Below are 23588 nucleotides of genomic sequence, written 5' to 3'. Positions count from 1 at the left end.
CAATAACTACCAAGAGACTTCACACATATTCTCTCATTTTGGCGAAAAGCTTAGGGGGGCGGTGTTACCCCCGCTTCCCCTACGACAATCCACTGCCTGCTGTATTATTAATATCAATAATCAATATCAACTCCTAATGGGTTCTAGAGTTGAGATGTACGTATATCCCAATCACAATTTACGCCTCCGAAAACATTAACTGAGCTGAGAGCCAAGGAAATCGGCTGGTCCCGATATAGCTTATTCTGGCACCTTTGCTGTGGTTGGAGCTGGTTCGATGTGTTTTCCCGTGTTACCCTGCACGTCTGACGCGGAAGCGGTGTGGCGCGGGGAGGAGCGAGGGGTCTCCCAGTTCATCGGCATCAATATAAGCACACCAACCCAGAGCAGCAGCAGCAGTATAGAACGGTGTGTTGTGTATAAGAGAGGTGTCAGGCAAACAGGACACATAGACCCAGGTTGCCAATTTTACACGGGCGTTCAAGGCAGGTCGATTAAAACGGTTACAGTCAGTCAATAATTAACCCGCGCCCTGCTGGGGGTCCTGGATTTCCACGCCCTGCTGGGGGGGGGGGGGGTGTTTGAACACCCCCCCTTGTAACTCGGCTCCTGGGCCACGTAGCGATACGCGGAAGGCGGCGTTCGAAAGAGCGTAAAAAATAATGACGAAATCACTTCAGTCAATTTTTTGGTCAGGTCAAAGGTCAGGTCACCAGAGGTCATTGAAGGCAAAATTTCGCCGATTTCCAGGTCAAATGTCGAAAATTTCCAAGAAGCCAACGCATAACTCGGGAACCAATAGAGCTACAGCGCCGCGGAAAAGCGCATTCGATAGCCCTATTAACGCCCTTTCTGAGTAATTCCCTCAGATTTGACCTAACGTCAACGGTTTTGCCTGCAGGGGGCAAAAACTGCAAAAATAGCCGATTTTTTCGAAAACAGTTTTTCTGCAATAACTTTTGACCCAAGCATTGTACGAGCTTACTTTTACCGGCATCGTGTTCCTCTCGTCAAGACGCATCGAATGAACTATAACTTGACCTTGAAAGGTCAACTTGAAAATTTGACCTCAGGTCAAGGTCATGACCTGACCGGAAAGGGTCATGTTGCATATCAGTCGATCCGTATCGTCGAGCTGAACACATCTAAGGCGTTTTCATCGCTCTAGCATGCCTCTATCAAAAGTTATTTGCGAAAAACTGTTAGATACCATTCGTGACCTAAGATGACCTCAGGGCATAAACAAGGGTCACGGACACCATTTTCAAGTTCAGTGTGTCTAAACCACTTGTAATTCGGTGTTTGGGAGTGTTTATAACGTCTTTCATCCAAAAGAGGCGCATTTCAATTTTCTCCCATTGACTTATAATGGGGAAGTCGCAAAATTGACCTGACCTTAGGTCATCGATATCAAAATTCTGAGATATACATTTTGTACATGCTATTGCTCTTAGCAATCGCTGAAAGTTTCAAAGCCATCGGTCACTCGGTGTAGCTATGACAGACATTGAAAGTTTTTATGAGGTGAGGTCACTTCAAGTGACCTGGTGACCTGACCTTGAATGACCTTGGTCTGAAATTTTCACAACATGTGTAGAATTGATGTATGATAAGGTGTACCAAAAACGGCGGCGCTCCGCGCCGCCGTTTTTGAGATATTCGCGAAAAACCACAGGGGGGGGGGTGTTCAAACACCCCCCCCCCCAGCAGGGCGCGGGTTAACATTCAGCATGTTTCGGGTGTGTGCCGTTGTTCTCTTTCTGGTGACTCTAACAGCGGCCCATCCCACCGAGCAGCCGCTCGAATCCCCTCAGCCGCCAGCCGCCGACCAGCCGGCGCCGCCAGCCGTCTCCTACCAGCCGTCGGCAGCCGAGCAGCTGTCGGCGCTGCTCAGCCCGCTGGTCGAGGGCGCCGTGTCGCGCGCCCAGTGCGGCTGGCAGCTGGCGCAGCTGGCCGGCCGGCTGGAGCGGCTGCAGGCGGGCGCCGACGCCGGACACCGGGCGCTGGCCGAGCTGACGCGACAGCAGCTGCGGCTCGACTCGGTCGTCCACGACGTGACGGCGCTGCAGCTGTCGGAGCTGACCCGTGCCGGACAGGCTGTGCCAGTGGTCCGTGGTGAGGTCTGTCAGCCGCCGCAGGAGAGACGAGACGGCAAGGAGCTCAGCGCTGCGCCCGAGCCCGTCACAAACATGACAAAGCGGCACATTCCTCAAAGCGGTGCTATTCTGGAGCAGCAGCCAGAGCTTGAGCCAGGACCAGAGCCGGTACACCAGGTGAGGCCGACTGCTGAGGTGGAATCAGAGGCAGATTGTGAGGCCCATCCCGCGGCTCTGCCGGCTCATGTGGCGGCATACCAGGAGCCGGAGACGCGGGCCTGCGCCCGCTCCTGTCTGCAGCTGAGAAACCAGGACGTCGCCCAGGACGGCGTCTACTGGCTCACCGGACTGCCTGTGCCGGTGCTGTGCGACTTCAGCCACGACGACGGCGGCTGGACGCTGCTGCTGACGGCTGTCTCCAGGGACGGCTGGGACCCGTACAGCGTCCTCGGCCGCAGCGAGCTGTCGCCATCACTGACGGACAACTACTCCATTCTGAGACACGCCGACACCATCCGCGACCTGGGCAGCGGCACCAGGTTCGCCTACCGGATCGAGACGCAGGCGGAGAAGGGCCGCCAGCGCTGGGGCGGCATCTGGTTCGCTCCCAAACACTACAGCTTCGTGGATGAAACAGCTTTGCAAACAAACGTCAGCCTGATGAAACGCTTTGACGTCTGGGTCTACCAATCTGAAGGCATCAAACGCAGGATGCCTTGGATCAACACGTGGGGCTACCATGAATTCAAGCCAGTCTTGACGACAGCCACGAAGGACGTCAATTTCTGGGGCACCCTGGTCACCCACTCCTCTGAAGTTCGGTTTAGTCCGAGTCCGTGGCACCCGCCGAGCGCCCGTGACTCTGGCACTGTGCTGTACTGGATGCGGGAGGAGGTGTTCTAGGTCCTGTTTAAATGCTCGTAAGATTTGTGCATGTAGCAGAGTATGTAAAAGCCGTTTTTATATGAAGGATGCCTTGATGAAGATAGCAATATTGTTGGCACATAGCATAAGGCTAAGCTACATTTAGAAATAAATGCACAATGATACATGCTTCCATAGACCTCTGTACAGAGGTCTATGATGCTTCTGAAGTGACTTTAACCAAGCTCTTGGTAACGGCTTGCGTGTTTTTAATGTTTTTCATTTGTTCTGAGTTCACTGGTCCATTGTTAGCAATATTCTTATTGGTTAAGGCGCCCAATCAAACATCTTTTTTTTTCCCAAAGAAGAAGCATGTTGCACTGTTGCAGCATCTTGAATAAGAGACAAGGTGTCTCTAAGGAAGTCTTTTGCCGCTGGTGATGCAATAAACAGCATCTGCATTGTTAAATTTCAACTGTACCTAAACCATAGGTCACAACTTAGTAAAAATAAATTCATCTGAGCGGAATCCATTGCCCATGGCTTATTCACGCAACGGTAGCGTTTACAGAAGGAACTGCGCATCGGCGTGTCTCCGAAATCCGAATCGGTACCGGGCCGCTGCACGGCCGCCTCGCGCCGCGTCTGGCGGAGCCCGTGGGCCGGCCGGGCCGTGGCGCGCCGCCAACCAACACAGGCCGCGGCATTCGGCGCCGACTCCGCCTGTCGGGGCCGCCGGCAGGTGCCGACGTCCGCCCACTGGCACCCGTTTACACCGAGCGACGACCGCTGAGTCGGCCAGAAACACTGCCATCTGGCGACAGGTAACGCAACTGTTAGTTTCGATAGCTGCCAGCAGAATCATCGGTGAGCCCCAGCCGAAAAAAAATGATTCGGCCGTCTACCCCTATATTATATGGCCTTGCGTCTACCATTGACGGCTGAATATTTTTTTGTGGGTGTTCCGTGAGCCCTTAAACGATCGTTTTTTTTTTGTTACGTCAACCGTATTGCATTGATAGGAATTGACATTCCAATACCGACTTCTTCAATTGATGATTGCTCCCTTCCCCTCATGCCCCGACTGAGTCTTCCTACAGGGTGTCCCATAATTACCCGGACATTGTTAATTAGCGTATAAAATAAGGCAAACATGATTGCCTTTTTTCTTTTTACCGTCCTATATAGTCAACTAGGGTGGCTGTGAAATAGCACATGCAATAGATACGCTTGTTACAAGATCAGCCGACAATGATGGAAAATGCCAGCCATTGCTGGTCTCAGTTGTTTTACGGGTCTCTCGAAACTGGGTGTAGGCCTGTTTTCTTTGACCTCTTGCCGGAGGATAATACGATCATATAAGATAAACTTGACATCAAAGTGTTCCCAGGCCATAAGGTCCCCTAAAGCAAAAATTTCTGCCTACGCCACTTTTGCTGCGTTTTTTACATCTGGAGTGGAAAAGCTCCATGTCTGAACATTGCGCAACCTTTGGCTTCCAACAGATTTGGTTTCCAAAACAAACCCGTTCATGGCCATTTGGTTCACGGCATCCAGTTTTCGCACTGGTAGAATGTTACCGCAGTAGTACCCTGTACTACCGGTTGTCTTTGGGCCATCATATCAAGCCCAATGAGTGCACGGTGGCTCAAAATGTCTCACAATTTGGTTTCGACGGGTGCCTGGCCGTCTCTGCTGTTGGGGCGTTGTAGCCATCTGACGTTCACACAAACCTTTTTCGGGCGGTTCAAATGACATATTACTGTATGCCTGGCCTATTCAAATACATTAGCCAGAGGGGTGTGGTAATAACTGGTGTAAGCAAATTGACCACGTGCGGTCAAAAACGAATTACCAAGTCAACATTTTGGGATGGCCTCGTTCAAAAAACGGCTAAGAGCTTCGGTCTAGACAATTATTTTATCGTTGGCATACAGTAAAATACATACCAAACTCGGCCGGTGATAAATTTTCAAGACCTCAGTCCTTACTGATTTTTGAACTCGGCCTTCGGCCTCGTTCAAAAATTCAGTAAGGACCTCGGTCTTGAAAATTTATTTACACCGGCCTCGTTCAGTATTATATAATACCTTCGTTAGACCACAAAGTGTGCCTCAATATACTTTTTTGTTGTATATGTTATGTTTTTGGGATGAATTGTAGTGATTTGCGCTGCTTTTCCCGTAGTTTTTGCATATTTTTCTGGCGAAGGACCCCAAATTCCAAAATTTTGTCGAAGATAGTGGTGCAAAGTAGACTGATGTTTTGTAGATAATCCTGATCTATTGTTTAGCTAGTTCTTAGCTAGATCGGTGACGTTTGTTGTCTATGACAAGCAACCACTTGTTTGACAACTGGTGCATGACCCTTTTTGGCCGAGCCCAAGCTTGTCAATCAGGTTTATCTCTTGCTCTCTCTGGCTTCGTTAGCTGATATAATTGCGCTTTGCTCAATCCTAACTGCTTGCAGATGAGCTGCTGAAGTTCCTGAAGCTCTCCAGCAAAAACCATGCCGAAAGTCCGTTTACAAAGTTGAGAACGGGAGTTGATTCACCATGGTTGCCTATTAGTGGCTTAAGCTGAAAACGGAAAAGGACTACTCTTACTTGACTCTGGATAATAATTGATTCGAGTCGTTACCGGCCACCAAAAGCACACAGTCCCCAATCTCGATAGCTAAGGGATATCTTATAAAAGTATGATGGTTGTATATCATTAGAAGCGAGCGCAGTCGTACTTTTAGCCAGAAAATAAATGTCCGGGTAATTCTGGGACACCCTGTAGTTCCTGTGACAACGCTAGAAACAAAAATAATATTTTTATCACAATCCCATATTTGGAACAGTTTCCTCAATGGACGAAACATATTCAAACAACGGTTCAAATATTCATTGACTCGCTACGGCTAGCAAACGGTTAACGTCGCATCGCTAAAATCCCTGCCATGTAGTGCGGCACAGCATCTATCAGGCGTAACTTAGGGTGACATCTATCTGCCGTCTGCCAAACTACCAGTATTGTGGTGTAGCATTATGCGGTGCGGTGTAGGGGAGACATCTGCTGTCTCAATATCAAACTGCAAGATGCCTGGTGTTGGATGAATATCGTACATTCGCATACTTAGATGTTAATTGTTTTATCGGTACTCACTGCACAACAGTCAACACTATCCAAAGATATAGTACCTAACATGGCGGTAAAGAGCGGATGGCTTGTCATCTGCTAAAGATAGTACAATACAAACCAGTCTTTCATTACCGCTAAACGTTGCATGAATACCTACCGGCTACCAACAATTGCCTATCAACGTTAGTCGTTAGGTTATGATAATTGTTCGCTTTCCAAACCGTGATCTAAGTTTCTGGACTCAATAGGTATACAATAAATAATTTTTCAAGTGTCACCTAATTAATCAATTAACCATCCATTCTGCTTATCGCTATCCACATTCTTGCCCACTTTTCCCGGTCTGGGCGGCCATTTCACCTAGACAACAGTGGGCTGCTCGAAAGAGACATCCCATCAGACGAAGAGACATAAGAGACAGACTGCAAAGAGACATCTCCCTGGGAGTGGGGGATGTCTGGAGGGGGTAGCAGTGTGGCGGATTGTTTTACCGGGGTGCATCCGTCCTAATCAAACGTACTGAGCTCACCATGCTCAGTAGATGAGAAGCGCCAGTCGGTTGGCATCCCAATCTGATGTGCTCTTAGCCATTGCAATGAAGGCAAAATTATCTCATTGGAATAAAAATGCATCCAAATTACCCATTAAAACAAATAAGTTAATATTTTATTTTGTTTGTGTCTTAATAATAGCTGTATCTGAAATAACCCTAGAATTGACAGCTCTGTCTCACATGAACCATGCAGCCCTTCGTTCAGGTACACTTACCGTGCCGTCGACATCCAATATGTAGTTTTCTCAGTTCGCAGCGGCACCGATCAGCTCGATCAGCTAAGTGCGTAGGTATGGCATCCAGCCAATCCTCGTCCTCCCGCCCCCGTCTCCACCCACCCATAGACCAAGTCCTTTGTGCTTATGGACAGAACGCCGAGATGACGCGCCAATGCCCCGGGGCAAGGACCGCCCACCACCGGCGGCGGTGTCCGTTTTCCACCAATCAGAGCTCGCGGAGAGCGGCGAGCCCCTGCCGCTCGGAGATTGACGTAATGCTACTGGAGGTTGTCGGGAGCGCGGAAGGTCAACCCGCGATTGGTGCGGCTGAACTTGACACGTGATTGGTCTGTGTATGAGGGAAGCCGTTGCCATGACAGCGAGGTGAACAGACGACTTCTCGAGCAGCCTCCTGACCCAGCAAAATGTACGTGATTCTCAAATGTCCAATGCTCTTGTAACCGTGCTGTCAGGGGATGATATCGTTGCTCTGGACCAGGGACCTCGGAACCCAAATAGCGTAAAACTTTGTTTGGTATGGATGAAACGAAATAAGACATATATAACTTTTCTTGGGGCTTCCATTTATTAATTGATCAGAAAAACAAAAGGAGTCTATTAGGTATATCATACGTTTCATATAAACAAACTGCCACAGCAATAGCTAACCGTTTACGCTCAAATGACTGTGAAGGTGAAGCCCGATACAAATACAACAACGCAGTGGTCCACTGCCCACTGCATAAACTAGCCATATGCCCTAGAGCTGACATCACTCTCATAGCCGTTATATAACAACCATGCTCTTCATAGTAATTCCGTACAATACAAACGACGTTTGGTGGTTCAATATATTTTCATCATTCAATGTGTGATCTACAATATTCCAATCGCCCAGCAAAATCGCTGTTTTGGGCGCCCAAGACTCTAGTGGTGTCCGTCGCACCAGACAACATAGACACCGCGGCGCTCGCAAAAAACGCGTAATATATGTCGTCAGACGGAATTTCGACAGTTTACGAGGTCAGTTACGGAGCTAAACATGTTTCCGTAACCTGACGCAAGGCTGTGTGATCAGCACGCATTGGATGTTGGTTTCTCCGCGATAAGTCTCATCATGCTGTCATCTTCTCATCTGCAAGCAACATATTTTGTATGGGCACATTTTTTTTCTACGCACCACTCAGATGAATGCAATTCTGTCCTCAATGCTGCCTACCCATAACATCAACTATCCGGTAACCATACATCAAACTAGGTGAAGCTAACTTGTGCTGCTTGCCCAATGATCACAAGAAAATCATGTGCAACAACTTCACACTGTCTTGTACATCATTTCATCACACACTCATTTAATAGTTTTTAATACATATATAGTAAATAGATGAGCTAAAAATATCGCACTTTTACCCCACCGTCATTACAAAATGCAAGGCTTGACGTCCAAGTCCGATGTGATTCGTATGTTGGCTCTGTCTTTCAGACAAGTCAGAGCAAAGAGATGCGACGAACGCGTTTCTCGGCATGCATGTCCACAAAAAAAGAACACTATTTAAAGGCATCAAACAAAACAAGTGTTCAGTAACGTATACTCGTAAGTACCAATAGATAAATCTTCCTAATGTTAAATATGGGCGAAATCGGTCGGTCGTCGCAGAATCGGTCACAATAAATATCAAATAAATATTGTTATGTGGTGTCTGAAGACCCACAAACATAAACTGACGCCATCACGTTGCTCACAATAAGAAATTGATGCGGGGTTCTTCGTCAGTATCAGTACACGTACACTAACAGAGTCTCACTTATCGAAAACCTCCTACCCTCAGTATTGCTGCCACAAGTTCCTCAATATCTCCCTCCAACTGACCAACTAAATTCCCTCATTATGTAGTTATACACCATCAGCTGACCAGCCGACCCGCGGCTCTGGTAACCTACTTTTCGGTCTGAACCGCCAGACCTCTACAACTCGACATCTCGGTCGTTCAGTCCCCGATCTATCTCCAGCCAACCCCCCCCCCCGCCACGCCGTACAGCTCTGTGATGCCAGACGCCGGGGCGGCCACAATGCACGCTCAAGGGACAGACGGGCGGGCGCGGCGGCGACTCACACAGCTCTTTGATATGCATGTGACGGTGGCCACAAACACGGTCCTCCGCGAACGGCTCTTGCCTTATGCCGCTCATGCTACGGAGGGCACAGTAAGTGCACGATCAGCGCAACGCTTGGTCCAGAATAACCGGTCAGTAAGCCGCCCAGTAACCGCCATGACCTCACTGCGGCGGCGGCTCACGGGTGACCTTGACCTGACCGGTGTCACGACTGTGTCCCTGACCCCAGCGCAGCTGTTCACACTTGGCCGTTGTCGGTCGTTTCCGCCTCAGCTGCGTTGTCGTTGTCCATCAGACCACCGCCCTTGTGTAGCGAGGTGTTCTGGCCAGTGTTGGCCAGGTATTTCTCCACCACCTGTCGGTAATACATGGGGTGTGAAGTCACTGAGGAAAAATGTGACGTCATTGGGAAGACGGCCTTGCATGTTACCGATACCCTGTGAACTTCACAGTGTCAAGTCATCATCTTGGGTGTAACTGGCGATTATTTCGTCTTTTTCAGGAGAAGGGGAATGCGATAGGCAAGATCGCCAAAAGCGGCAATGCTGCTCGAAATGTTTTTTATGTTTGTGCTAGTCAAAAATATTGTTTTTTTTAACTCCGTTAAATGCGCTGCTAGAAACACTTTTAGGTTAATTTATTTCAACAGATGGCTGATCAAAGTGATCATGGCAAAACATATTTGACTCGGCTAAGTATTGATTGCATAAACATTAAAGAACGACTAGTCGTATTCTTGAAAAGGTAGAAATGTTTAATGAATCCATTGTACATAAGGCACGAAGCCTAATAACTTGGCGCATTGTTCGGGTGAAGACAACAAATGACTTTTATCGGTTACCCAAATACACAACTATGTAGAGCTGTGCTACAAGCAATAAACCGCAATGCTTTACAACAGATTACAAACATAAAGTGACGACGAACAACACATTTTTTCCCACGTGTAGACTCGATATGTGTATGTACATACAAAGTACACCGATCTCCATTCATGCACCAAAACCACTTTTGAATGCCTGAGCCGCTTTCTGGTATAATATCTAATGAAGTAACGATAAATGTGAAGTTCATATTTATTGTCGTCAAAGAAAGACAACGTTATTTCTTGCAAACCACTTTTGGTTTAGGATGAAATATCCTACAACTAGGAAAAATGCCGTTCTTTTCTTAAAAAAAAAACGATCGCATAAAGCTTCTCAGTAGCTATAACATCATAACCACCACCGCAATAAAGGTTTAATTTTCCATCAATAGACTACTCAAATTATTTCGTTTTCCAACTCATGTTTGTGATTTTTTTCACAAATGCGTCTTTATACTATCACAATATGTCCCGAAAATTTCACTCCCGCAAAGGACTTTGTTAACATTATTAACATATTGCGTTGAAATTCGAGCACACAAGTTTAGATAAAGTTCCTATAAACGCCCCATTTCCTGCCACGACATAGAGGTGCACGGGTGAATAGGTGCATGCACTGTACATACAACCAATAGACAGGACAACAAATCTGCAAAGACTTCACAGACTATAGTCCGACCACAAAGACCTTCACAACACAGAACAAGTATAATTGCATCTATGCTGGTACAGGCCAGAAACCAACGCAAGGGAGCCAGAACCCACCCAATACTGTTAACTGTTGAACATCTCGTATTTTTTCAGCAGGATTTATTGAAGACCGTAAATCAATAAGAAAACCCGGAAAACAGTCAATGAGTGTGTAGAGAACCATGACGAATCGATCCAGCCTCGTCACCAATTTGAATGCTTACTCGTCATAAGTAAAATAAAAAATTGTACTTGATTACGTTCACATATTTTGTTATCGTATCTTTAAGCTTACAATATTTATACAATATGTACAACTTGATGTAACAAACTGCAAACCAGTTGTGTTGAGTAAACTTTTGTGCACTGCATTGAAATCGCCCGCATGTGCGTCTCCGAATGGTGCGACCCGATGACGCCTAAGACCGGACAGGCTAAGTAGCACACCACTACAACCCCAGAGCGCATGCCTGAAACCATATGCCGCATACCATATCATCCGGTAGATTCCGATCATCCAAATACTTTGACACAAGCTAAGGAAACGGAACAAGTTAGTCGAATAGGGTATCTGTATTGAATATCAAATTTCTGCTATATCAAGTGCATTAGTTTAGAAATCAATAAAAAACGTAGTTGAAGACAACACGGGTTCGGCACACACCCTAAAAACGATGCATTGGCAGCGGCTAAAATACTGTAAGAACCCTCCAGGCCCGGGCCTTCGGGCGTCCATAACATTTATGGTCAGTACCGAGATTCAAACAACAAAGACGTTACATAACAAATGAGAGCATAACCAAGCCTAATCCTGCCCATTTTTCTAATGGAGCTAACCACTTTCTGTTACGGTTAGCAATGCCATGTGAATCATTAGCTTCCAACCCCCACATGAATGACACAGGCACCACACAAGCACATCTGTACCCTCATTAGCTATCCTGTACCCCCTCCCCGAGGTTTTACCCACCTTTGGCCAGTCTATAACGTTCTCCAGTCGCCGCGGCCCCGTGATGTTGGACGCGCTGGAAGGCTGCACGCTCAGGTTGGAGTGATTCATGTCTGCAGATGGAGGGGAATTACTCACTTACCGGCGAATTACTCAAACAGTTTAAGTTTTCTGCTATAGAAAAGTTTAAGTCCAGTTTATGTATAAGGAACACGTCAAGAACAATAAAAACAACACGAAATTAGAAAATAAAAATTAAATATTTAATGCTTTGTACAATATGTTACACCACTACAAATGGGAGTTAAAAACGACACGGAAATCGAAAAAGTATTCTCCGAAGATGAAATCAGTAAAAATTTAAGTATGGGATGTTAACTATAGTGTCCTCAGTTCCCGTCACCACACGCATTGCACAGGTTCGATCCTCGTCACGGTACCTATGGCAAAGTCGGCGGTGGAGCGGCGGGCGGTGCGGGCGGTGACTGGTAGCGCTGAAACAGGGCGGGGTGCGGCAGAGCCGCCGGTTGACCTCACCTGACCCGGCAGTAGCGCCTCCCAGGTCACCAGGAGAGGGTGTGTATGACGGTGTGAGAGGGATGGGTGGGCGACTATGTATAGCACGGGGACCTGTGTGTTGTTCGGGCACTAAGAAAACGTGGAGGAAGGTGGTGCGACAAGAAGACATACGAAACTGCACATTTTACAGCCATCTACGCAAATAATCAATCTAAAAAGCCATTATATCCGACGATGATGTACACATTACATAATTAATAATGATTATACTTTATACAAGTCCAGCTGTTTAAGGCACGCTTGCCTATAACCAGTGGCGGCGGATTCGATTTTGGCGTGGGGGGGGCAAGATCCCAGTCGAGATGATGTCATAGGCGGATCCAGAAAGGCGTTTTCGACGCTGTAGGGGACATACCCCCCCAAAAAAAGTGTCCAAAATCCAAAAACTCCTCGGATTTCGATTCCTTACTTTATAATGCTGAACAGTATAAAGCAAAAAAAAATCCTGATAAAAGTGTTATTATTAGGAAACATAAGGTACGTTTTGTCTATTTCGGGCGATGCAGGGGCCAGGGGAGGGGAGTTAATATTTGCTTTAAATGCCCGCTCTCTGGATCCGCCAGTGGACGATGTAACGCTTTTCGTATTGCTGTATTAGAAAAAAGCTCAAACAGGAAAAAATTGTGCCATAACCCGATCGCATATCAGATGTTGAAGAACGGTGCCAAACCTTTTGAAGTAGGCGAGCGCTATTCTTCAATGAGGTAACTCGTTACCGTTTCCTCTGTTCATTTTACGTTCGATTTCCGTTTACCCTTCCATTAAAAAGTATTTCTGAGACAGATATCAACTGAAACTAACTCACAGCGGGAGGAGACCGCTCAAACATTCAGAGACAGTCGGTCACATCTAAACCTATTGGGACAGCGATCCGCCAGATACCCTCCCCAAGGCAGTAGTTCGCCAAATTAGCTCACCGAGACGGGCTGTCTCGATGGGTTTATACAGTAAGCCTACAGCAGGGCTTAACTAAGGCCCAAACGCTCGTCAAGCTGGGAACGGAGGGTGAGGGAGCGCGGCGGCGGGCTGAGGTGAAGGAACGGTGGACTGGAACGAGAATCCAGAAGCTCTGGGTGGGGCGTTTCTTTATTAGGGCTTTAGGGTGTGCTGACTGCGGTAAGGTCCAAATTATCACACCAAATTTTGCCACGACATCTACCGGTTCAGGCACTCGAGAATCAGTGGTCAGTGATATCTGCAAAGACGAAGCATTTCCAACCCAGCTTCAGCATGGTGTCAGGGCGCCTCAGGTGGCTTTAATTACAGTTGCACATACCAAACGACCTCAGTGCAGCCAGTCTGTGGCCGAAACCATTCGGAACAGACTTCAACGAAAAGTGAAACAAGGTTAGTGCTATCGTTAAGTGCCATTATCGACTTGGGCCCCGTTGGCTTGACCCACTGGAAGGTGGTAGTTATCGGACGCTGCGGGGCATACTCATTTTCCCCAAATGTCTTATAATTTGCTTTCGTGTTCATAGGCGGCGGAACGGGGAGGGCACCGGGGCACCGTGCCCCCTTTGATTTTGGCATTTTAACGTTAGCCCTATGGGCGTTGCATGGAAAGAATTGGACCAAAAGTCGGCAGTGCCCCCCCCTTAGTTGAAGGTGTTCCGCCGCTACTGTTCGTGTTTGATGCTCTTCATTCTATGTATAGCCAGCCTTTAGACAGAGGGGGGCCCACTAATGATCAGTGCCCTAACCCTCAAGAGTTTCCATCATTAATTTTTACTTTTTTAATAGTGAAACTGAAATAAAGCGGATACTGAACTGTGAACATCCAGTTTTTACACTGGCCCCACACAAGCCTCCGAATGTAGATCTCTGATGACTGGCCTTTGGGTGTCATACCATACCGTGCATTGGTCAATGTGGTCAATGTGTACGACCTTGGCGTTTACCATTTTATGCGCTGGAAACTGTTCCGCTTGAAAAAAAATCAGGGGAGTGGCTTATTATGAGCGCTCATCAGTCCTACTCCTAACTACCCGCAAGCGAATGTCTAGCCCTTCCGTCTCCGCTCGCTTGCGATTTGGCATTTATGTAGGTACAAAATAGCGGCAAACGACCACTGAAGGTATGAGTTGCGTCTCTTGCACACTTAAAATATCTCTAAATCGAATCTAAAAAGACAAAAAATGATATAAAGCGGAAATGGTTAGCATTTACACATATTCAAAAGGCACCGTTGAACAAACTGTAGGAGCGCATAGCTGCAATATCAGGTTATGGAAATTTTCCTCATGTTTAGGGCACAAATTATGGAGGGGCAAGAATATACGTTTGCCCCTCCTCCAAGAGTTTCTTAGGGGACGATGCCTCCTCTGCCACCCCTCATCCGTCGCTCCTGTAAGCGGTCACTGAAGGGGGTTGCCGCTACGTCACGTTGACGCTTACAATGCCTCCAAAACTAGGTTGAAGAGAGGAAAACTTCAATTGAACGCGAACGCTTGCCATTTAAAAAGCCAACGTATGATAAAGTATATGGGCATCTGGTTACATCTTCAGATGGTCGAACAGAATCATCAGGTATATGGTTTCTTGTCTAAGCTTTGTCACAAATTATGGGGGGGCATAAAGATACTTTTGCCCCCCCACGATTTTGCCAGGGGGGGCAGCTGCCCCCCCTGCCCCCCCGAATCCGCCGCCCCTGCCTATAACTAGTTACAAAATGCACTGCTCAATGCACCAAAGAGAATGGCGAACATTAAAATGTACCAAAATGCATGCCATCTGTATAATAAAATCGAATTTCTGACCAACATCGAATGTTGTAGAGCACCAACTAACGATTTTACTACGGACGAATCACAACTATATACGTGAGTATAAATAAATAATATACAAACGCATGTTAACAGTGTTTTAAAGACGCACTATACGCTAAATATGCATGCTTTGAAAATGCGATGACAACAATTGTATATTCATATGCGGATGAAGGACTCGAGCTTTCATCTAAACACGCACTTCGGTTTTCAAACTTTGTACATTTTCCACCGCTGACCTCACACTCCTAACTTACCGAGCCCGGGCCCGACCGACTTTTTGCGCATCTTGCCCATCCAGTTGCCTCCCACGTTGGTCGTCATGTCCAGTTTCTTCTCGTCCTTGGGCAGTCGCTCTGTCTTCATATACTCGAGGGCGCGCGGGTCACACAGGCGACCTGCACGACAGACGAGGACAGCGCAGATAGAGCACAAACACACACAACAAAGTATGTAATTTGGACTTGAGCGTGATTCATTTGATGGAAAAATAACGCCATAGCCGATCAAAGTGAGTCGACACCTAAAACCGTAGTCATATGTAAAGGACACAAAACACGCTCCCGAATGGAAGAAATGTGCTGAGTGCTCGTCGTGAGTACGTAAGCCTATACAATTCTGCACCTTTGAATTTGATGAAGGCGTGTATGTAGATGAACAGTTTGGTGAACAGGTTCAGCGGTGCCGGCGCCGACGACGTCCTGTTGGTATTCCGGATCAGCTTCGCCAGGCCAAACTTCCACTCGGTATCCGATTTCGACTGAAAAATGAGAGCATTTTAGGTCATAAGTGCGTTGTTACGTAAGTTATGTTAGATACATTCGCCACTGCTTTCCGAAATCAGCCTTATAAGTGGCATTAATTGCAAACCAGTGCTCGCCTCATCCTGCCTTTGACTGTCCCGCCGACTGACCTGAATCCTCTGGTAGGTATCGGACATCATAGCAATCAGCAGGTTGATGAGCACCACCACGGCCACGATCATGTACGAGCCGAACACGAACTTGATGAGCGTCTGCGACCAGGCCGGGTGAGAGTTGAGCGGCGGCAGGTAGTCGTAGGTGTCCACCAGGCCGAAGATGGAGAAGAACATCATCTCCAGCGTCTGCAGCGGAGTCTGCACCGGAGCCTCTGTGTACGGATGGGGAAAGAACGGGAGAGAGGTCAGTGACGCGGCGATGCAGGGAACGATCTTGCTGATGAAAATGGTCATGGACTGCATGAATCGGTTGATAAGCATTGATTTATATTTCATTATGTTTTTAATAAAAAATACAAGCTTTTAAGTTCATCACGATCATCTCTCGGTGTGATTTCAAACGTTACGTCATCGGAGTCGTACTTTTTTGATAGTGTGTTTCTGTAAAACAATACAGATGATGGGCCAACATTAGTAAGGACAGTACCGCATGCTGAGGAAGTGCACAAAAGCGGATACCCATTAATTGAACGGTATTATTCCGGACGAGAAACCTTTCATAAATCGACTAGACTTTTGGAATGAAAAGAGCACCTCAGTGAACAACCCATAATGAACACCGGATAGAAAGCATCGCTCTAACATTCAAACGCCCCGGTTCAATGCAGTAAGGTGTATTGATACCGGCATAAAAATCCAGCATGGAATGGATATACCGACGAACAAGAACGGACAATTATGGAGAACGGACGGTTACATGAAAGATTGAAAGACGAGCGAACGAACGGACCAATAGTTTTCTGTCACATTGTCTCAGAGCGCAAAGAAAGGCTCTGAAAACAACGCTAGCAAGACAATAAGAACAGGTTAAGTAAGCAAGTTAAGATTGCACGGCCTGGTTACCTGGATCACCACTCCAGTACTCTCCTCTGTCTGCAATGAGCGCGCATTTAAGGGAAGAAAGCCCCTACTACACAACAGCAATGGCAGACAAGACATGGATACAATGCGACATTCATTTCCAAAGTACTTTTATATCGTATAATATACTTTGACACGCCTGTTCCATTGTGGTCTAAAATTTGCCTAAAACAACACCGTCATTACAGTTTAATCTCCCCGCTCTCATTGCTACAAGCTCCACTCCAATAGGGGAAAATGACTAGGCCGGATTATCGTATACTGCTGTAGGTTGTATTGGGAGATATGCCACTCAGGTAACTGAACTGAGTCTCCCCTCGGACGTACCGTTCGGTGGGTAGCCCAGTCCGGAGTCGGTGCCGTTCGTGAACATGGGTCGCACTGGCTGGTAGATGGCCGCCACATGCAGCGTGAAACCCAGCACGAAAATGGACATGATCACCAGGAACCTGAGCGGAGCAAAGCAAGCACAGACACGGTAAGAGACAGACTGCAGGTGGGAACGGCCTTGGAAAAAAGTTTGAGGCCAGTTGATATACAGAAAGGAGGCCTAATGCATCAAGACCTGACTGACTAGGCATGCCCTATACCCTCAGAGTGAGCAGCTAGAGTGGTCTCCTCAAACAGACCTGTCATCGTGTGGCCCACCCGGGTACCAAGGTGTGACCCTTCACGACTGACCTGCGCGGAGTGGTCTTCCCGTAACTGACCTGCCGAGATCGACCATCAGCGCTCGAATGATGACCGTCCACGGACCGAAGAGCCGATGGAAGGTGAGGAAGTCGAGCAGCTGGACGCAGGCGAATAACATGGCCACGGCCAGCAGCTGGTTCCGTATGTAGCTGACGGTGACGTAGAACAGGTCAGAAAGGCAAAGCCGATAACGAATAGGATTACATGACGTGGGGCATCAACGGACACGAGGCAGCTAATAGGAAACAAATAACTGTGCACAGAGTAGGACAGATGAATTGTATGTTCATTATCGTAAATGTTTTATCCACAGTGCAACATTCAACTACTTCAGCAGGGTAGAAATGACCACCACGAAGTGCATTAATGATCCTCATTATTTCCATGAATTCAAATTACACCCCACGACTCTATCCCCCTCTTATTTTCTCAGACTTTCACGCCTTCCCTCATCGTCCATAACTCACAGCACATCTTGTCGATCATGTTCGGAGCTGAAGGCGAATCCCACCAGATGCACTCCTAGCGCCAGGCCGCCGGTGATTAAGCTGACTATCCTCAGCATCCCCAGTCCGGCTCGGTCGCGCGGATTGGTCAGCTCCGACAGCAGCATGCCCGACAGCCAGGTGAACACCATCCACTCGGGCACGTGCGGCACCAGGCTGGTGCTCAGCCAGATGGGCCACAGCGGCGTCACCACCGTCAGGATCAGCAGCACAATGAAGAAGATGTGGGAGGCCAGGTGGGAGGTGAACTTGATGACGGGCACCTTGCAGTACTTGTGGCCAATCGGCAGGGAGAAAAACACCCAGACTGGCGGGCAGGCCAGGAACGCGAAGAAGAGGCCGATGGTCTTCCAGTTGGGCCAGTCGAGGTGGCCTCGCCACACCTCGGTCAGGTAGCGCTGCACGGCCGGGTGGGCGATCACCTGCACACACAGAGAGGCATATCAGAGGCAAAAGGCGATTCACCCCTGTTCCTACAACCGCTCCTTTTGTAACCCTCCACATGGCTCGTCACTTATCCCAGCTGCCTCCCAGTCCCTCTGCGTCCCCCTCCTCACCTCCTTCTGTTCCAGCTCGATGAGGATGTCGAGGAACTCGTTCTGCTGATAATCGAGCGCCCGCAGCAGGATTCCCGCAGACTTGGAGCCGGCTGCCAGCGACAGGATCTCTGTCGCCATCACCTCGCAGTAGTGGGACGCCGCCAGCAGGTCCTTGGTCTTCTCTTTCTCCTGCGGGAGGACATGGGGAGGGAAGTGTCACGATTCAGGCCAAGATTCAGACTAATGAAAGCATCCTATAAAAAGTGCGTCATCTAGGTAGACATAAGCAAGGACATCAGCAATAGGTTCCTCAAAAGACAAGATGAATTTGTCAATAGCGATGCAAACGACTCATACGGCGCAGAAGACGAATGGCAGCCATACCTTTATGGAGAGATGGTAGAGAATGTAGGACAGTTTCGATGCCACGTCAACTGGCGCAGGGGAGAGCAGGATGAAGTCCTGAAGAGGCTTGTTGTCGTACTTTTTGCTCACCATGGTCAGGTCACTGACAAACTGAAAAGACAGATCTCGGACATGTCACAGATCAACTAATATGACACAACCACTATCTGCGTGAAGTTCAGCAAATCGTATGATTTAAGCTTTTCTAACAGCTCTGCGAAACACCCTAGATACTCGGAACTTGCCTTCTTGTCGCTCAGCAGAGCATACGAATCGTGATCTTTTCTCAGCAGGTACTCGATCACATCAAAGTGCTCGTTGCTGACCGCGAAGCAGATGGCCGTCTTGGCGTTGGTCGTCTCGAACTTGGGAGATGCGCCGCTCTCGATCAGTTGTTTGACCACGTCCAGGTGGCCGTTCTTGCTGCTGTAGTGAAGCGCTGTCAGACCGTCCTGCGGATGAGTCGGACGAGGGAGTGTCACAGCCTCTCACGCCGCACGGCATTAGCAGCGTTCCCGACTCCTGTCCCGGCTATATCCCTAACCGACCGATCACCTCAGCTGCCCCGGGGACTGGCTGTCCCTGCCCCCGGCAACTGACCCCAGACCCTGACCCTGCCACGGATCACCGACTGACCCTGTCTGCCGCGTTGATGTCGGCTCCCTGGCCGAGCAGCTGTGACACCATGGCCAGGTGTCCGTTCATGGAGGCGATGTGGAGACCGGTGCGGCCGCGCCGGTCCTTGCAGTGCAGCTGGTCGGTGGAGCGGCTGAGCAGCAGGCCAGCCACGGCCGTGTGACCGCCCACACACGCCAGGTGCAGAGGGATGTACGCCTGGTCGGTCAGAGAGACGCGGTTAGGTAAGCTGGGCAAGGGGAGAAGCGGAGGTCAGCAGAACAAACTCATAGCTCACCAACGCTATTTTCCTATCAGCACTTGGATTAGCACATGTCACCCCTGTCTCGGCCTCGGCTCTCAGCATCGCTGCTATACCTCCTAAGCACTCCAACTCACGTTGAGGTTTGTGGTGGCGTCCACCTGAACGCCAGGCGAGTTCATCAGCAGGCGCACGATGTTCTCTTTGCCGCTGTAAGCGGCCATGTGCAGCGGGGTCAGGCCGGACTCGGAGCCCAGCTCGCGGATGAACGAGGAGGTGGCCGCAGTCGGTGTCTCCGACTTCAGCGTGGCAGGGACGTGCTGGAGCAGCTCTCGGACGATGTCTGTTCAGGGGAGGGGGGCAGATGCTTGATCACTGTCGGTCGACACTTGACAAGTCTGGGTAGGATGCCGATTCGGTGAAAGATGCCACAGATAATCGGTTCCTGAACCTCCCTGAACCTATCCCTTCTTCCTTCCATCATTATTTTCCCCATCCCTTCCCTCCCCTCTTCCCTCCTCTCTGCCACCTTACGTACCAGCCTCGCCATAGAAGGCAGCCACGTGCAGCGCGCTGAGACCGTTCTTGCGGCTGGTGATGCGCATTGACGAGTGCTGGGAGCGCAGCTGGGCGAGCACGCCGTTGTGACCGGCCCGCGCCGCCAGATGCACCGGTGTGAATCCGTACTGGACAACAGAGGGATACAGGTGGAGAGTGAGCACACCTTACGAATATCGATGACCAGGAGAAGGCTAGAATGTGACTAAGTACGGAGAAAAGCCGAATAAGTGGTTCTATTGACCGAGCTAAGCGATAAACAGTTCGTCATGGACTTGGGAAGAACAATTAAAAACCTAGCAATATTGTGACACCGCATTCTCCGCCCCATCCTTATTCTTTTCAGCACCTCTCCGTGTCCCGCTCGTCCGTACCCTGGTCCCATCGACCTCTCCTCTCCCCGCTCGTCGTCCGTACCCTGGTCTCCTCTGTGGGGCTGGCGCCGGCCTCGATCAGCACCCGCACGACCTCAGCGTGTCCGCCCTCTGCCGCCATGTGCAGCGGCGTCGACTCGGACGTCTTGTTGTGGCACGACGTCACCATCTGCTTGTTGAACTTCATCAGCTCCCGGATGACATCCACGGAGCCCTTCATGGCGGCGATGTGGGCGCACGTGTTGCCGTCCTGGACACAGAGTAAAGGAAAGACTCACTGGTCGGCATGGACAATTTCTAATCATAGAGAGCACTCGAATTTTACCTGACTAAGCGACCGTCGGCTAGTCTTTCGTCCCTGTATCATAACATCTGACTCAAGGACCTCGGCACAGAGGTGCCTGACGACCTGTTCATCTTTCGTAGCTGAAAACATGATGCCATCTTTCCCTCCCAGCTCCTGAGGCACTTTGCTCACCCGGTCGGCGGTGGTGACGAGCTCCGGGAAGTGTTTGAGGAACAGCTTCACCACCTCGGAGTGGTTGTTCTGCGCCGCCAGGTGGATCGGCTTCTGGCCGCTGTCGTTGGTCGCGTTGGCGTCGCTACGGATCTGGATCAGCGCGCTGCACACCTCTATCTGACCGGCCTCAGCGGCCAAGTGGAGGGGCGTGTTCTTCGTCTGTGGGAAGGTGAGAGGGGGGTTAGCGTCCTAGATCGCTGAGAATGGTAAGCATTTGCATATAGCGGTTTACAAAAGGTTGGTACAAAAAGTACGGACCAAGTTTTGTTGAGCGTTTTTATTGGAATTCGTCATTTATACGAGATCACGGATCGTTTGAAGTCATGCAGAGCGCATTAGTGAGCACGGTGCAACTGGTGCGATAGCGAGATCTTAGTAAGCATGGAACTGCCGCCGGGTTCTACCATCCCACCACGTCCCCACCATCCTCACCAGCGTGTTGACGTCAACAGCGGCGTTGTGTTTCTGAATGAGTGTCTGCACGAGCTCCTTGTAGCCGCGCATGGCAGCCAGGTGCAGAGCCGTCAGGCCGATCTTTGAGCGCGAGTTGACGAAGGCCTTGTGCGCCAGGAGGGCGTTACAGACCTCCAAGTGGCCCTGCTCAGCGGCTAAATGGAGCGCTGCCTTACCGTCGCTGTCGAATACGTCCACTCTGTCGGAATGGGGAGATAAGACGTCAGAGAAAAGTCGTGTCGGAGACGTTTAGAGTGGTGGGGCGAAAAGCAGAAGAGGAAAGGCGTGGTAATAGCGAAACTGTTCGGAGAGCATTATGAGGAGACGATTCGACTCGACAATCACGACAATATTGAATATGAGCGAGTTGACAGCACGGCTATAAGGGAGTGATCATCAAGAACCGTGTTGAGGGATTGAAATTTGAATAAGCAATAACATATAAGTGCAGAAGTCACATTCGTTTACAAGGCACTTGCTAAAGAGACTATCGCACTTTATTACCAGACTCTGGGGTCGTCTAACATCAAACGCCCGTGTTGTGCTTACACTTATCGCTGGGGCCATGGGAAACGTTAGCTCAGCCTCACCGGACGTTGTGCTGGAGCAGGTTTTTGGTGACCTCGAGATGGCCCTGCTGAGAGGCTACCATCAGGCAGGACGCGCCACCGCTGTTTTGACGGTTCAACACTACTTGGACGTTCGGTACCTGAAATAATAAGACGCTCAATAATCAAGACACAAGACATCGTTTGGGCGCCCTGACGGTGTTGTGACAGCTATTTGTGCATCAAAAAGGTAAACTATCCAGCTCCAAATTACTAGCCAGTCGTACATATTTAATTCCATGGTGTAGGCTGCATTATGCTGCCAGCCATGGGCATTTCTATCGAGAATTAGCAATTTGAATAATTCAGTTTTAAATACTTCTCTTTTCATTAGTGATTATTCACAGTGTCTTTGATAATGCAGCACATGTCGCCCTCACCTCATCCTTGAGGTGAATCAGCATCTGTTCCAGAATAGCATTATTTCCGTGCCGAGCTACGTAATGAAACGGTGTCTCCTTGGCCTGCAAAAGGGCATCCGGTCAGTCGGCTGGTTTGATGGGGTGTCAGAGGGCTACAGAACAGCTCACTTTAAGGTACAGCACGTCATTTTTTTCTCCACATGTGTTACCATACGTCTGGGCATCGTTTCATAAAGCGAGTCCGTAACTTACGCCGGTTTTTGGACTTGTATTGCAAGCGCATGTGAAGCGATAACAATTTATTTTCCCTTCTCCCTTCTGTTCTTGCTTGCAAGATAAATAAATTCAACGGTTCAAACTATCGTCATCGCTTCACATGCGCTTGCAATACAATACCAAAAAACCGCCGTAAGTTACGGACTCGCTTTATGAAACGAGGCCCTGCTGGTTGGTTCCACGACAGCATGACATATATTTTCCATACACAACAGCCGTTGCTCAGATAATGGAAGATACGAATTCGATCAATATTGTAACGTGACACTTTTTCAGCGTGAAATAAGTCATTCTATAATTATTTCGTGAAGTCTGGTTGACCACGAACGTCGATTTTTTTTATTGGCATGCAAACGATCGAAATATGTGTGAATATTTTGCATGTCGGCGGGTGTAATTCCAGGTGGACTTGTCATGTATGTGCGACATTTCGTTTGTCGTGGATTAGCTCGCATTTACAGGCTTTAAATATGAGCGACGACCCAATTCATGGCAATTGGTTCCTGATTCTTCTCAGCTGCTACCGACCATTATCCCATTTCAAATAACTGTATTTGGAATGACAAATAATTCACTACCTTCCCCAATCAGAAAGGAACTTGCTGCGAAGCAATGCAGTAATTCAAAATGAAAATAATATATCTGCAATAAACAAAGAAAATGCGCAAATCCCAACACCTTAAAAGATAACATTAATGGCTGTTTTATTTATAACTTAAAACGGAAATTGTCTCTCTTTGGATAAACATAACAAT

General features: G+C 48.6%; 2 protein-coding genes across 2 annotated transcripts in view; both read right to left on the bottom strand.

The window, feature by feature from the left end:
* The window catches only part of LOC122364580 (troponin I-like), a 38686-nt gene extending 31696 nt beyond the window's left edge, over nt 1-6990 (bottom strand). The window contains exon 1 of the mRNA XM_043335120.1: nt 6854-6990. Coding sequence (XP_043191055.1) covers nt 6854-6980 — 127 coding nt within the window. The 5' untranslated portion in view covers nt 6981-6990. The remainder of the gene's footprint in view (nt 1-6853) is intronic.
* Nucleotides 6991-7689: 699 nt separating this feature from the next.
* LOC122364585 overlaps nt 7690-23588 on the bottom strand; it is a 65099-nt gene continuing 49200 nt past the window's right edge. The window contains exons 16-35 of the mRNA XM_043335139.1: nt 22576-22659; nt 22178-22296; nt 21567-21786; nt 21093-21293; nt 20658-20864; nt 20221-20368; nt 19820-20025; nt 19442-19639; nt 19051-19257; nt 18785-18916; nt 18419-18589; nt 17823-18283; nt 17373-17504; nt 16990-17111; nt 15736-15953; nt 15447-15582; nt 15080-15220; nt 11916-11969; nt 11497-11588; nt 7690-9326 (exon numbers count right to left, since the gene is read on the bottom strand). Of these exons, the coding sequence (XP_043191074.1) occupies nt 9210-9326; nt 11497-11588; nt 11916-11969; nt 15080-15220; nt 15447-15582; nt 15736-15953; nt 16990-17111; nt 17373-17504; nt 17823-18283; nt 18419-18589; nt 18785-18916; nt 19051-19257; nt 19442-19639; nt 19820-20025; nt 20221-20368; nt 20658-20864; nt 21093-21293; nt 21567-21786; nt 22178-22296; nt 22576-22659 (3366 nt within the window). The 3' untranslated portion in view covers nt 7690-9209. The remainder of the gene's footprint in view (nt 9327-11496; nt 11589-11915; nt 11970-15079; nt 15221-15446; nt 15583-15735; nt 15954-16989; nt 17112-17372; nt 17505-17822; nt 18284-18418; nt 18590-18784; nt 18917-19050; nt 19258-19441; nt 19640-19819; nt 20026-20220; nt 20369-20657; nt 20865-21092; nt 21294-21566; nt 21787-22177; nt 22297-22575; nt 22660-23588) is intronic.

The sequence above is a fragment of the Amphibalanus amphitrite genome, unplaced genomic scaffold, assembly GCF_019059575.1.
Source record: "Amphibalanus amphitrite isolate SeventyFive unplaced genomic scaffold, NRLGWU_Aamphi_draft 000684F_arrow, whole genome shotgun sequence".
NCBI lineage: Eukaryota > Metazoa > Arthropoda > Thecostraca > Balanomorpha > Balanidae > Amphibalanus > Amphibalanus amphitrite.
The sequence above is the reverse complement of the archived record's forward strand: the minus strand, read 5'-3'. Positions and strand labels throughout refer to the sequence as shown.